General features: G+C 33.2%; 3 protein-coding genes across 4 annotated transcripts; 2 read left to right on the forward strand and 1 right to left on the reverse strand.

The window, feature by feature from the left end:
• Window positions 1–96: 96 nt before the first annotated feature.
• Window positions 97–3,074, reverse strand: LOC116338999 (hepatic lectin-like). Of its 2 annotated transcripts, none has more exons than XM_031764597.1 (4): window positions 3,041–3,074; window positions 755–825; window positions 574–682; window positions 97–467 (listed from the first exon to the last, which is right to left on the reverse strand). In XM_031764597.1, the coding sequence occupies exons 2-4, from the start codon at window positions 806–808 to the stop codon at window positions 199–201; spliced, it is 432 nt and encodes a 143-aa protein (XP_031620457.1). In that variant the 5' UTR covers window positions 809–825; window positions 3,041–3,074; the 3' UTR covers window positions 97–198. The 2 variants fall into 2 exon arrangements, with proteins under 2 accessions (XP_031620457.1, XP_031620456.1); XM_031764596.1 differs by lacking the exon at window positions 3,041–3,074 and adding an exon at window positions 894–1,037.
• Window positions 3,075–3,770: 696 nt separating this feature from the next.
• Window positions 3,771–6,263, forward strand: LOC116339000 (signal transducer and activator of transcription 5B-like). Its single transcript, XM_031764598.1, has 6 exons — window positions 3,771–4,509; window positions 4,823–4,911; window positions 4,997–5,352; window positions 5,456–5,483; window positions 5,531–5,794; window positions 5,871–6,263. Exons 1-6 carry the CDS (start codon window positions 4,136–4,138, stop codon window positions 6,251–6,253), a joined length of 1,494 nt encoding a protein of 497 aa, XP_031620458.1. The 5' UTR covers window positions 3,771–4,135; the 3' UTR covers window positions 6,254–6,263.
• Window positions 6,264–7,181: 918 nt separating this feature from the next.
• On the forward strand, window positions 7,182–13,668 carry LOC116338998 (signal transducer and transcription activator-like). The gene is made up of 6 exons (XM_031764595.1): window positions 7,182–8,192; window positions 8,345–8,556; window positions 8,927–9,140; window positions 9,201–9,447; window positions 13,211–13,245; window positions 13,334–13,668. Exons 1-6 carry the CDS (start codon window positions 7,460–7,462, stop codon window positions 13,546–13,548), a joined length of 1,656 nt encoding a protein of 551 aa, XP_031620455.1. The 5' UTR covers window positions 7,182–7,459; the 3' UTR covers window positions 13,549–13,668.
• Window positions 13,669–15,137: the final 1,469 nt, after the last annotated feature.

Here is a 15,137-nt window from a genome sequence, read left to right on the forward strand (position 1 = left end):
TCAGTGGGTGTATTTTATCAACAAATAATTGTGTAGCTCATAAAATACGCTTGTGCAAAGAAAAGAAGCGAAATAAAGAGATGACAACATGTCAAATGATTCATGTTTGCTATATATTTTAACGACATTTATATTTCACAGTTAAGTCATCATCCGTATCATTTATTTAGTTTTTCCGAAAAATAAGAATAATTTTGTTTAATTTGAACAATATTCATATTCAAACACATCTTGTTCACAAATAAAAGGGCATTCATAGTCACACGTATCATCATTCCACTTTTGAGTACTATTTGGTCCCCAGACCGATTCACTGCTAAGAATGCAATTTTCATCATCACCATGATTGTTTGGTTCACCAGGCGCCCAATTAGTAAAGGTGACTCGTTTACCGTTGCCCGCCCATTCCCACGTAACATTATCACCCAATTTCGTTCCTGATGTCCAAAAAACACTTCCAGCATAACCTATTTACAAAAATTGATGAATATTATTATTCCATTTGCAGAATTTATTAAACAAAAATGTTTCCTTTTTTCTTGATTTGAAAATACACATTCCACTGAAAATTACCTTCGTCTTTAATTTTCTGTATAACTTGTTCGTTTTCTTCCTTCGATGAAATGCTCACCAAATTCATGCCAAGGGAACGACAATGAAGTAAAGCTTTATGCCAATTTGCCTAGATAAATTTGGAATGAAATCTTTTTTGGTTATCAATTTTACACAATTCACAATATTCAAAAACATTTACCTTAAACATCATGAAATGATACTTTTTCACGACTTTATGCTTCGGATAGAACATTTGCCCGAAAATCGGTGCTGTAATATATGAAAAAAGATCATAAGATTGTATAATGTTATTTGTTTTTTAAAAATTTCTCACGTACTCAAAAGTGCGATCAACAAAACGCTTAGAATTATAATTAGCTTCATTTTTCATTTGAACGAAACTGACAATGAAATGATTTTAAGTATAATTTTCGTTAAATCAGATTTATAATAAAAAGAATTATAATAAAAGTATCTCGCGATTTGATTCGAATGTTATAAGTGAACTTTATTATTTCAAACAACCAGCTTTATATACAAAAGTTCATAGATATAACAATAAAGGAGAGTGTTGGAAAAGTTTTACAATAAAAGCTGTATTCACGCTAATTTCTTGTTATCGTGATCCTCCAAATTGAGTTGGTTTCTATCACGATAGCAACTGTTATCACACCAGTGACTTCGTTTCCAACAAAAAGAGCTCTTAGGTTAAATTTATTTAAATTCAATCATCAAGTCACTATTTCCCACATATTCTTTGACCGCAAAGACAGTGTAACATCAAAAACATAAAACAAAATAAGGAAATGGTTTTATTCACAAAAACCTATAAAGGAAATCAATTTTGGTTTTATATCAGTGCGATAAGTTTAAAAGAACCATGGGATGAACATTTTCTCGCTGTTCTCCAAAATACGTCAATTTTTTGTATAGATAGATATTGTTGAAATGAAATTGTATAGATAGATATTCCAGACATATTCGTTAATAGTGGCTGAGATATCTATTATCTATCTATCATATTATGTTGTTTGAATGATTGAATTATATTAATTTCTGATCTTGCGTCAAATTAAAAAATATTCAAAGCTTGACTTAAATCAATATTTTACGGCTATGATATTCTTATATACTTTTACTTTTCCGCACACACCTAGTGTGTAAGGGGAAAGTATTGCAATGGGTCAAAATTTACGACATCTCAAAAACACCTCAGGGTCAGAGAACCCGAATCAGGCCGTTTTGAGCATGGTTGTTGTGGGTCTGTTCCACGTCGTAGGTTGTCCTCTGTACGCAAAATTTGTTCATCGGTCCAGAGGATCATTAGATTTTGAGCGACTTTGGTTGATGGAAAAAAATGTCATGCCTGGAGTGATACCTATGAAAAAGAGTCCAATTTTCGTTCAAAAGTCATACTTAATGTAGACTTAAACACTCAAAAATATGTATTGGGGAGTTTTTTGGCACGAAAAAACCGAATCCGACGTTAGTTTTGAGATACAATCAATTTTTGATACAGTTTCCTTGAAAAAATCACAAAAACATTGAATTTTTGTATGGGAGCCATGCCTGTATGCTACCTTAATGACGAGAAACTTTGCACAGACTATTTTTTATGCAAAAAAATAACATTCTGAAAGTTTGAAGAGATTTCACTCAAAATTAGGGGTACCTCCCATACAAAATTTTCAATTTTTGGCTCAAAAACGAATATTTTGTATCGGAGGTACCCTTAATTTTAGTTGAAATTTATCCAAACCCTCAGAATAATATTTTTTTGTGAAAAAATAACCTGTGCAAAGTTTCACACCATTAATATAGCATACAGACATGGCTCCCATACAAAGATCCAAATTTTTTGTGACTTAAGTTATGAAAAGTGTTTCAAAAATAATTTTTATGGCAAAATTAACGTCAGATATATTTATATAGTATTTTGTTAGAAAATAGAATACTTTCAAATGTCGTACAAATGGGTTCATCATGAAAGTGTGAAAAATCTTTTCTCGGGTACTTCTGCTATTAAATTAAAGAATATTTCGTTGCCAAAGTTGAGACATATTTTTTGGTTTCGAACTTTACGACGCTTGAAAGGCTTGAAAAATCGAACAAATATTATTTTGAACTTTCTTAATAAAATACGCAACTACCACCGTGCGGAAAAGTTCGTCTTACCCTATATTCATCAGAAGGGAAGCTATGGTCAATACCAACAACTTGCTCAAGGAAGTTGTTTGAAAGAAAAGGTTAAATATGTCAAGTGTTTACTCAAACATCAACAATCTGACTACTTTTTTCATAAAAATCGCCATATGAAAATTTCTCGATGTAAACGAACAGACGTAACTCAAAACCTGATAGAGATACTGACATGAAATTTCGCACAGATGTCGACGACAAGCCCTGGTAGCACACCAAACAAATAAAAAAAGAATTTCAACAATTCCACTTCTGTGCGAAGTTTGAATAGACAAATTCACCTTACTTTTTGATCACAGTAATATAAAGTAATGTTGACTCCGGCAAGAGAGGAAAACATCCATACGAAACGAAAGATGCAATCAAACAATGAGAGAACGTATCGTGAACTGGTGCTAATGTGTTTGAAGTAAATTAAAATAAGTAAATATCGTATGGAAATAATAAATAATCTTAGGCTGATTGCATTTTTATTGTAAATTTTATTTCTCGTTATTTTTCTATCTGGCTATGAGATGGACCTTGACTCCTATCAAATGCTGAGAGAAATCTCTTTGCATTTATTATTTAGAATTAGTTTTACGTACGAAAAATGTGTGGGCATATTATGTGCGCAAATCGTTGATAATTTCAACGACATGATGTCGACTTTGTCGTGCGCAATAATATATATCATTAAGTAAATTATAGTTATTATACAAACTTATGTTTAGTCACATTCTTATTTGTTCAAAAGAGAATTCGATACAATATTTATGGTGACTCATATCAGCCTCATCAGTCGAGTGCCAAGTGCACAAACAAACACTACAAATAAATCATGTACATTATACGAAAGATATAGATTTCGTTCAGAACTCGTTAGTCGTTGGATGTATTTTATCAACAAATGATTGTGTCGCTCTCAAAACAAGCTTGTGCAAAGTAATGAAGCGAAACAAAGGGATTAAATCAAGTAAAATGTTTGCTATGTGAACGACATTTATATGTCACAGTTAAATCAGTATAAACATTGATCTGGTCGAGAACGAGAGTGTTCAACAAGTTCAAATTGAAAAACGAAATATTCGAAATTGTTTGTATTATCATTATCGCTCCAAATAAATCGCGTTTGTTTTCATCAAAGAAAATTGTGTGAATCGAAATGTCGTTGTGGGATCAAATGTGTAATCCGTAAGTGGCCAGTTTGGACGATAAAGCATATGAATTAAATAAAAAGATTTCGGATTTGCAATCGTTGATAAAAACCAATGATGAGTTTAGTAAAAGGCACCGAAAAAATGCGGAAAACTATGACCTTTGGAATGACCCTAAATGGTATGAGGGATTGAAATTAGAGCGTTTGAACATTTTCCAATCAATTCGAATAGCCATTGATTTGATGACTAGTGTACAGAACATTGTCATTTATACACGATTATCTCAATGGAAACGTGATCAGATTTTATCCGGATATGGTGAATGGATATTCCTTGCGCAAACTCCACAAAGTCCACTTGATGCAAACAGTAAAAATGCATGCCCAAAAAGTGCACTTGATAAGATTCAAACGTGGTTCGTTGAATTGTTTACACTCATCTGGCAGACACGTACTTTGATCGATTTATTAATTCATAACACTTATATTCCGCACAACGAACATGTTCAATTCGAAACGCAAGCTTTAAAAGACATTACATGTCTTCTTAGATCTCTGATAACCTCTTCTTTTATTATAGAAAAGCAACCACCACAGGTCATCAAAAAAGAAACAAAGTAAGAATAGGAAATAAGTAAGCGAGGGGCCACAGCTGCTATTGGCACCGGAGAGGTGCATGAACTAGGTTTGTTCTTATTTCATGTAATTTTTCAAGTGAAGCACCTGAATACAAAGAGCAGCAAGAAAAATTCCCGCACCTCTGCAGTGCCTATAACAACTCTGATTTATGGCCCCTAAATTCCCTAATTAAATATATAGTCCGAAATCCGGACCAAAAAATACGAAAATTGAGGGAGTGGAGTGTAAGTCCGAGCTCACACCCTTCCGCTACCCATGTATGTTTCAAATGAAAGCAAATTGTATTTATAGGTTCGCAGCAAGAGTGCGTCTATTATTGCCGAATATCATTAAGAACCAAAGCCCACCACTGCCATTGGTGGCTGCATCCATTTTATCGGGTCAGCTTTTTTCATAATGATTTTCATTTATTCCTTTTGTCATCAAAACTAATAATAGATAAATCTTATTTCCTCTCTCGTAAAGAATCCCAACTTCATAAACAACTGAGACAATTGCATCCGTTGACCGAATCAACAGGTGAAATTGAGAAAAATACGGGACCATTGGAATGGCAAAATGATCATCAAAATCTGAAATGTCACTTAAATCACATGAAGGCAACGTTCAAGCGAAGTGAAAAGAATCGAAATGAAAGAGTATTGGATCATAAATCGGTCATTCTATTTCAAACGACTCTTCAAATTGGTGACATTCAATTCAATGTGTGGCAGGTATCGGTGCCAGTTGTGTTCATCACGAATATAAACCAGGAGCCACGAGCACAGGCAACAATCGTTTGGGATAATGCATTCGCACGCGGTGATCGTGTTCCATTTATGGTGATCGGGTAGCATGGAGAGAAATGGCGAAGATTTTGCGAATAAAATTCGAAGCTCAAACCGGATGTCGTTTAACCGATGATCATTTGCATCATTTATGTAGGTTTGCTTCCATTTTTCGCGCACACCCAGTGTATAAGGGGGATCGATTCGAATTAATTTTCATTCAAAATTCAAGGTGAAAAAATCTACCGAAATTCAAGTGAAAATGCCGAAAATCTGGAGATTTCTTGGTATCAATTTGGCATGGAAAAGCTTCCCGGTTGTTCGTTTACATTTTGGGATTGGTTTTATGATTGCATGCACTTAATTCGTGAACATCTTTCGGAACCGTGGAACGAAGGGCTAATCGTTGGTTTCATCAGTCGAAATGCAGCCAAAGAAATGCTTGAGCAATGTACGCCCGGCACATTTTTATTTCGTTTGTCTGACAGCGAGAAAGGTAAATAACACCGTTTTGTATCGTTCCTATTACCAATTTTTCACATTTCCGATGAAAAATTCAAATGAAATTTTAGGCAGTATAAGCATTTCGTGGATTGAAGAGACGGAAAATCAAGAGCGCAGAGTCGAAAGTTTGATACCACTTTGTCATCGTACCTTTGATAGCAAACATACAATTATACCACTCAAAATTGGTGACCTCATTAAAGACGTGGAACAATACGTTTATCTCTACAATTTTCCAAATCAATCGAAAACTGAGCTATTTCAAAAATATTGCACACAAGTTGACGAACGATCACCCAAGGTTTATTACGTCCTGCCACATTGTAAGATCGAAGTGCCAACGAAGCGTGGAAGACAACTCGACCTCCATTCATTTGAGGGACTGTGCGAAAATTCCAATGGTGATGTATCATTGGATAACATCTATCCCAGTTATATGGATCTGTTTTAATCACAATATCATGAAATGGTTTACATATTATGTTATTAGTTCAATTTTATATTGCAAATTCTCGGTAATAAATGGTAGAAACGAGGATCTTCAACGATTTTATATAGAAAAATAAGTATCTTATACGATAATGAATACAATATCTGATTAATTTACATCATCGCACAAGATCTGCCAACAACCTTTTTTGGGAGCATTTTTGGGTTTCCTTTGGTAAAATATCGAGGATTGATTCGAAAAGTCAAATAACAACAATATTTTTTTAACAATACACCTAATACCTGCCTACGATCACATCACTTCCTGCACTGCTAAATGGCAGTCAATGATTATTAATCATCATTTTTGATCAGAAACTAACTGCTGATGAAGTTTAAGGTGATTTGGATGAAATAATTCAACCGTTTTTGCCTCGAAATTTTTGTACTAAAGGTACCACACGCCTTCAACCGTTTGAAGCTTTTATGCTTTTTTCAACAAAAGTATATCCTCCAAACACATAAAAATAAAAACAACACATAAAAGTTCCTTATCTCTCAATCACTTCGTATCAAATTCCTGATGACACTATTTGCCTATTAAACAGAGTAAGAAATATAAGGATAGGATCAAAAGATACGCCTAAAAGTATACCGTCACAAAATTCATCGTTAACTTCAAATTATGACCCCGCTTTCGATTTAGAGTGATTACTAATTATTCATCTCTCAAAGGCATAGCGTGTGATAAGGGGAATTGTGAATTAGTGGAAAAAGTATTTTGAAACATTTCTAAGGAAATTCTCCCAATGATTTCTATAGGCAAACTTTTACTGGAAATTTGATATTTCAATACACCTCGAATTAATTTGTTCCTATCAAATCAACTCCATCCAAGTTGTTTCGATTCACATCCTATATTACTTCCGTATAAATGAGAAACGAGCATTCCATTCACAGTAGTATGGATTTGGGAATCGGATGTGTAACGTGTCGAATTGAGTGTCTTCTTTACTTTTAAATTTAGTTTCGCGTCAAATTTCTAAAATAATAAAATTCATTGAATTGGGTCTAAGTTCAATTTTTGATATTAAAGCAAAATTATCAAAGTGCGGTGATTACTAAAAAAGAACTTGGCCTGAATAGCTTGAATATCCATAATATAAAAAGAAATTATCGTTGTTTCAAAGAAATTTCGCACCTTCTCGGTTTATTTGCAAATTACATCATGGCAGGTGGTGATCAAGTTGAAGTGAACAATCCAACACCCGATATTAATACCAAACTACAATACTTGAATTCACTAATCAATGAATGCAATCTGCTGGTAGCCCAGTATAATACCGATGTTCCATTTAACATTCAAAAGTATAAGAGTTATAGGCAAGAAATTCAAACATTGAGATCGTCATTAACACCGATTACCGAGTTTCAACAGAACATTTATATTAATGAATGTGAGCAAGTTATAAACGCAATAAATCACCAACGAAGCCTCATCTCCTCGTCATTTAACAGCATCTTAAATTTATTTGCTGACATTGAAAGTGGCATGATTGAACGATTGAAGGAATGGCGACGTGTTCAACTATTGTCCGGTTTTGATTATCGAAGTCGAGTAACAACTATAGTTGATAAAAGTGACGATCTTAAAAATGAACTCGATACCATTCAGATACAGTACGAAGGCTTGTTTGATTGTGTATTGAATACACGAAATATCTTAAACACCATTTATATCATAAACAACGGAGTGAACATTTCCGACAATGTGCAATCAAAATTCAATCCGAAAATTGATAAACTTCTTTTTGACTTGATTTCGCGCAGTTTTATAATTGATTTACAGCCACCGCAAATTGTCAAAAGGGACATAAGATTTGATGCCAGTGTTCGTTTACTTTTGCCAAAGTTTTTAAAAGACGAACAAAATTATAACGTTAGTGTGTCCATCGTGCCAGGTATGTTATACCTTCAATCGAATCTAGTGATTCAAACTGAAACGAAAGAAACATAATATTCAGAACGTATGAAATGAACGGATTTAAACAACAGAACTCACGGTCTTTTATCATAACCCTTCGATAATTTTCAATTTTTTAAACTTAACTAGAAACCATGGATCCGGAGAGAAAACCATCGGGTAAAATTTGGGTAAAAAATGATCGATTCAAGAGGTACGAAGGATTTCTATGGAAGTTATCATGCAATTTCAAATCATTAAAATTATATAACCTCGACCAACGCAGAGGGAAGAATGTTACCGATCAAAAACACGTTTTTATCTTTAAAACGACAGTCAATTTTGAAGGCACAGAACGAAATGTGAGTATTTTTTTTTTATTTCGAACTTAAGTAACCCATAAGGCTTCAAGGAGTCCGTAAACATTTTTCTTAACATTTTGCAAAATGCACATTTTTCTGAGGAATTTTTTGTTTGAAAAGTTTTTATCATTATGTCCTGTGCAAAAATTAAAATCATTGTGTCACTCAAAATTGACATCGCATTTTGTGAAGCATACTAATAAGCGCCACATGAGCGCCTAAGGAGCCGCTTTTGCGTTCGCAAACGAAATTTGTTTACGGAGGTTGATTTATAGCTCGGTCAGAATCTATGACTTTGAACGTTTATGAGACGTGCTCACTTTTGTTCATGAAATTGTAATATCTCCAAAATATCCCCCATTCAAATTAGGTATTGGTGAAATCATTACCAGTTGTGATCACTTTACATCCATATCAAGAACCATCTGCGTGGGCCACCATTGTATGGAATAATTTGCTTGAATATTACGGTCGACCACCGGTTGCAAGTAGCGCTCCATGGCATGAAATGAGTTTCATTTTGGGCAAAGTATTTCTATCTCAAACCGGTTGTGTTTTATACGATTATGAGTTATCATACTTGGGTAATGTTTGTTGCTTTAAAATATAAAAATGATTTCTGACTATGAAAATTCATTTAACAGAACAACGAGCCATTCAATTGAATTTCATAAGAAATGGTTACATTTCATACCGGCGATTTTGCAAAACAGAACTTGAGAATTTGAAATTGACATTCTGGGATTGGTTTTATGGTATCATGAAGTTAACGCGTGAACATCTTAGTGGACCATGGAATGACGGACTCATTGCTGGTTTCATTGGCAAAAATAAAACGGAAGAAATATTGGTCCAGTGTGTGCCGGGAACGTTTTTACTACGATTTTGCGATATTACGCGTGGTATGTAAAAATGCAAGTTTATAAATTTGGTTTATATTTCAAAAATGCAGAATTGATCTTACAAAATTTGATTTAATTGAATTTTAGGTGGCATCTCAGTTGCTTGGGTTGAGAATAAGAACGGAAATCGTTGCGTTCAGCATTTGAAAGCATTAATTTCTAAAGATTTTGACAATTCAAATCCAAACGGCACAACAATTGGCGATCTGATCAGAAATGTGAACCAATGGATTTATCTCTATCCAAATACGCCGAAGGATGTTGCATTTAACAAATATTATACACCGATCATGACGAGAACTGACGATAATTATGTCATACCAATACGTATGATCATTTAATTTCAACATAAAATATAATGAAATTGATAGAATACTTTGTTTTGGTTTTTGTAGGTTCGATTATTGTACCAACTTATTAATTTTCATAAATTCTTCGGAATTGGACGGTTTTTTATGGACGGTCTCAATTATGAATATCGCCCAAGTAAGATATGGAATAGAATGTATGTGCTTCGGTATGGTTGCAAAAATCATAGAACCTCGGTGTGAATTATGTCCTCGTTCGCATGGAATTTCAGCTTTGACATAAAATGATTTCGACGAAAAGAACCTCGTCTTATTATCACATTTCGATGGATTCCATATATTTATACATAAATAAACATCCATAAGTGTATATTTCGTACGAAATCGAATTGCAGGAAAAACATATTATAAAATGTATAATATATTAAAAAAGCAATAAAAGTTACTTATGTCATTTCTATTTAAAATTTAGTACTTTTGGTTTTTTTGGTAGACATGTTTCTGGCGACATTTGACATCACTTGTCTCTTATCATCATTCTCCAGTACAATATATGTCAAAAAAATCTTATCAAGCATGCGATGTTGCTAAATAAATGAGGAACGAGAGCGCCATTCATTGTAGTATGGATCTTGGATTCTGATGCTTGAAGTTCATTTCTTTACCGTTAAATTCTTTTCGTTCTTTGTCGAAATTTCAGTAGAATTGAAATTGATTCATTTGCATACAATCAAAATATCAAATTTAAAGAAAAATCGAAACGGTTCTCGTGCTGACATTTTTCAATTAAAATCAAAATAATCAAAGTGTTTTAATTTCAATAGTTTGAATATCAAAATTCGTATAGTACAAGAAATTATTTAGGTAATTATCATCTTATCGATTTGCACCATGTCAGATGTTGATGAAATTGAAGTGGACACTCCAACACCCGATATTAATGCCAATCTACAACACTTGAATTCCCTAATCAAGAAATGCAATGTGATGATAGCCCAGTATGATACTGATTTTGCATTTAACATTCAAAAGTATAAGAGTTATAAGCAAGAAATTCAAACATTGAGATCGACATTAACACCGATTATCGAGTTTCAAAATAAATGTTATGCTAACGAATGCGAACAAGTTATAAATTCAATTAATTATCAACGAAGCTGCATCTCCTCGTCAATTACAAGAATCTTCAACTTACTTTCTGATGTTGAAACTGGCATAGTTGCTCAATTGAAAGAATGGCGACGTGATCAACTATTTACTGGTTTTGATTATCGACGTCGTGGAAAATCAAAAGAATATAAGAACGGATATTTCCAGAATGCACTTGATATCATTCAAATACATTACGAGGCCTTGTTTACATGTGTATTGAACATAAAAAAACTTTTGAATAACATTTTTTGTGCAAACTGCAAAATGAAAGTTCCCGAAAATGTTCAGAAAAAATTAAATCAGAAAATTGATAAACTTTATTACGACTTAATTTCGAACAGTTTTATTGTGGATGTGCAACCATGCCAAGTTATACATAAGAGGTATTTTTGACTATTTTTCTTTTAAATTTTCGATTGAAATTCAACTTTGCGTTTTTTTGTCTTATTAGCACTAGGTAAGTGGATTATTGAAATATCAATGAACAAAAAAAATTGAGATTCTTTTTCAGATTTGAAGCCAGTGTTCGGTTACTATTGCCAAGTTTTTTAAAAGATATGGAAGATTACAATGTAGTGGTGTCCATTTTATCAAGTAAGTTTTCGATCGAACTAAGTAAACATAGTCAATGATTATTAGAGTGGTTCCATTTTGACATTGTTTCGAGAATCAAAAATGGTACCCCCTAGTAGATGTCATAGAAACACTACTATGGCAATGGATTTGAAAAAAATGCATTTGCCTTTTTACGCCAGTCCTATGTGATTTTTCTAAAACATTTGAATTTTTATGAATTTTGAAAATTTACAACAAATTATCTTTCGAGGTTTTTTGGCGCGTCACCGGAGACTGTTTCTCAGAGCAATATATGTGAGAAAGAGCGCTCAGAAGAGCCGAAGGAACACTGAAGAGCTGAGCCTCTTCTTCATATTTTTTAAACTTTTAATATTTTGCTTCTCAATGAGGAGGAGCTCAGCTCCTCAGTGCTCCTCTGGCAACTCTGAACGCTTCTCCTTACAAACACACATGTGCGCCAGGCAGTTTTTCGGTTTGTTCCCCACCTGAAACAAATCTTTCAAAATTTACCGCCGGGTACATTTTTTGGAGATTCACCGGATTCGCCGTTCATTTTTCAGATTTGCCCTATAAATTTATAACAAATAGCAAAAATACACTGATTTTGAAGTGGATTCCTGTCACACTTGCGAAATTTCGACTTGCTCCGTTCGCCAACACACATTTTTGACTGTTTCTCTCATACATAATCGTTATTTTAATTTTTTCTATATATAAAATACCACCCTCCTCTCTACCATATATTGCTCTGAAAAGCCGTCTCTGCGTGTCACCAAAGTTCATTTTTTTCGAATCCGTTGTACAGAAATTATAGGGGTACGAGTTTGAAAAAATGTCAAAATCCAACAGTTGGCAATGAATTCATGAATTTCAAAAATTGTTGACCTTCAATTTATATCTTAAACTGAACTAGAAACACCATGTGGAAAGTCGCAAAGTCTCTGGACACCATCGAGTATAATAAATGTAAAAAATAATAATCGATTTAGTTGGTGCAAAGAATATCCAATGCGACTATCGTGCAATTTAATTTTAAAATTGAATGATGTGAAGCGAAATTGTATACGGGGTATCAAAAGAGTAACCGATGAAAAGTACATTTTGCACTTTCAGACAAAAGTAAAGCTTGACGAAATACAATTAAATGTAAGTGATTCTATTTTCAATTTCATTACCATGAATATCTCTAAAATGATGTCTATTTAAATTAGGTGATAGCGAAATCATTACCAGTTGTGATCATTGTACATGGGAATCAAGGACTTCAAGCCTGGGCTAGCATTTTGTGGAATAATATGCTTGAATGGAACGATAGACCACCGACTAAAAGTTGCGTTCCGTGGCGTGAAATGAGTTTCATTTTGGACAAAGTATTTCTATATCAAACCGGCTGTACTTTGTACGATTATGAGTTGTCATACTTGGGTAGGGTACCAACAATGTTTGTTGTTTTATTTCATTTGATTTCGATTATTTTTGACCATAATTTGCAGAACAAAAGGCCATCCAATCAAATCTCCTAACGAATGATGGAATTTCATACACTAGCTTTTGTAGAACAAAACTCACCGACTCGAAATGTTCATTGTGGAAATGGTATTATGAGATCATAAAATTAACGCGCGAACATCTTAGCAGACCATGGAATGACGGACTAATTGCTGGTTTCATTAGCAAAAGTAAAACGGAAGAAATATTGCTCCAATGTATGCCGGGCACATTTTTGTTACGATTTTGTGATACCAGACTTGGTATGTAGTTAAATCAACGCAATATATTTTATTTAACAATTGCAAATTCACAAATGAACGTACAAAATTTGGTTTAAATGAATTTTAGGTGGCATCTCAGTTGCTTGGGTTGAGAATGAGAACGGAAATCGTTGCGTTAAGCATTTAAAATCATTCATTTCTAAAGATTTTGACAATTCAAATCTAGGCGGAACAACAATTGGCGATCACATCAGGTACATAGACCAATGCATGTATCTCTATCGAAATACTCCGAAGGATGTTGCATTTGGCAAGTATTACACCAATCGATCTGAAAATTGACAACGATTAAGTATGGTCCATGGACCAATGGACAGTTTATTGAAACCGTTTATTCTAGCTCATTGGTCCGCAATTTTTACTATTAAAGATAAGTTCAAGACAGAGATGTAATTAAATGAAGCGGCTGTAATTATATCACCACAAAATCAATTATCGCCTACAAAGACACGTGTTCAATTCTTAAATGAATTGAAATGATTTGAACATATTCATGTTTTTCTTATTCAAACGCAGTTTTTCGTAAAGAATTCAGTATATTAGATGTGTTTTAAGTCAAATAAATTGTATTTCCTTCATTCAACTGTATCAATATTGTTTTCACTTTTTTGTCGACATTGCTATATTATTTAAAAGTATAATTTACAAATTCTCCGAATTTGAAAGGTTGCTACTTTTATATAGCCGATAATAAATCATGCTTCAGTTTATTTGATTTACAATAAAGCAAAGGTCAAGAATCATTTGTTTGCATTCATTCTCTTTTATTTAGACTTTGAGTAAATAGAGCTGCAAATGAGTTCAATACAAAAATATGTTTTACATATACTCACCATTCTACCTACCACTGATGTATTGAATTGAAAGTCAATTTCGATCCATATGAAGCAAATTTTATTTTTAAAATTTTTACACACAAATATTTCAAAGTGACACTTTTAAACCATTATTATTGTGAAAGAATTTCGTCGAATACTTGTGTCGATAATTATTTTGAATTTCGATATAATAAAGCAAATTTTAATTCTTTTGATGATTGTTTTAATATTTTCTTTTTTATAAGTTAAGTCAGAGATGGTGATTTCTTCACCGAATTTGCCTAGGGGAAAATGACTCGTTGTAAGTTCATAAGTATCTGTAAGTTTCACAAGTTCGCGTAAGAACTCTTGAGTTCTACATACATTTTTGTAAGTTCGTCTAAGTTTTACGTAAGTTCCTATATATTACTAGTAAGTTTTTCAACGTCAATTGAAAATCGCAGAATGTTGGGAATGGTTATAAATGTTAGTCATGTCGATTCAGATAGAAAATAATTTGTAAAAATAAGTCGAGACAGTTTTCGGGGAAAAAATATCAAGAAATATAAATTCGTCTAATTAGACGTCATTTTTGAAAGAGTCGGTTTTGATAGTGAATAATCAGTAATGTATCTCAAAGATCCATAAAGAATTATTGCTTATGAGTCAAAATCAGGTCTTTTAAGGATGATTTCCAATTTACTAGGTAATTTTTATTTTAAAATGCGTTCTACTCTTTTGTACAAATTATTTGTAGCGTGAAATGTAATTAAAAAAAAATTGACCAGCGTTGCCTCATTTGACTACTACATGTGCGACTGTTTCGGAATTTTGACGCATATCGAACTTACAGCAGTGTGTTAATGTATATGGACAAAGCGTAAGTTCGTATAAATTCTCATAAGAAGCCTGCGATTTCATAAGTTCGTGTAAGTTTTTCTTACAATTCTATAGCTTTCGTCGAACTTAAAAGTAGTCATTTTCCCCTAGCATTTATTACGTATCTTTTACCGTAAATATGAATTCATGAGAAAACTGAATCTGATATAAGTTTTGCGATACAAATAATTTTTG

This window comes from Contarinia nasturtii, unplaced genomic scaffold (assembly GCF_009176525.2).
Source record: "Contarinia nasturtii isolate CC-2019 unplaced genomic scaffold, AAFC_CNas_1.1 Cnas_scaffold_480, whole genome shotgun sequence".
NCBI classification, from domain to species: domain Eukaryota; kingdom Metazoa; phylum Arthropoda; class Insecta; order Diptera; family Cecidomyiidae; genus Contarinia; species Contarinia nasturtii.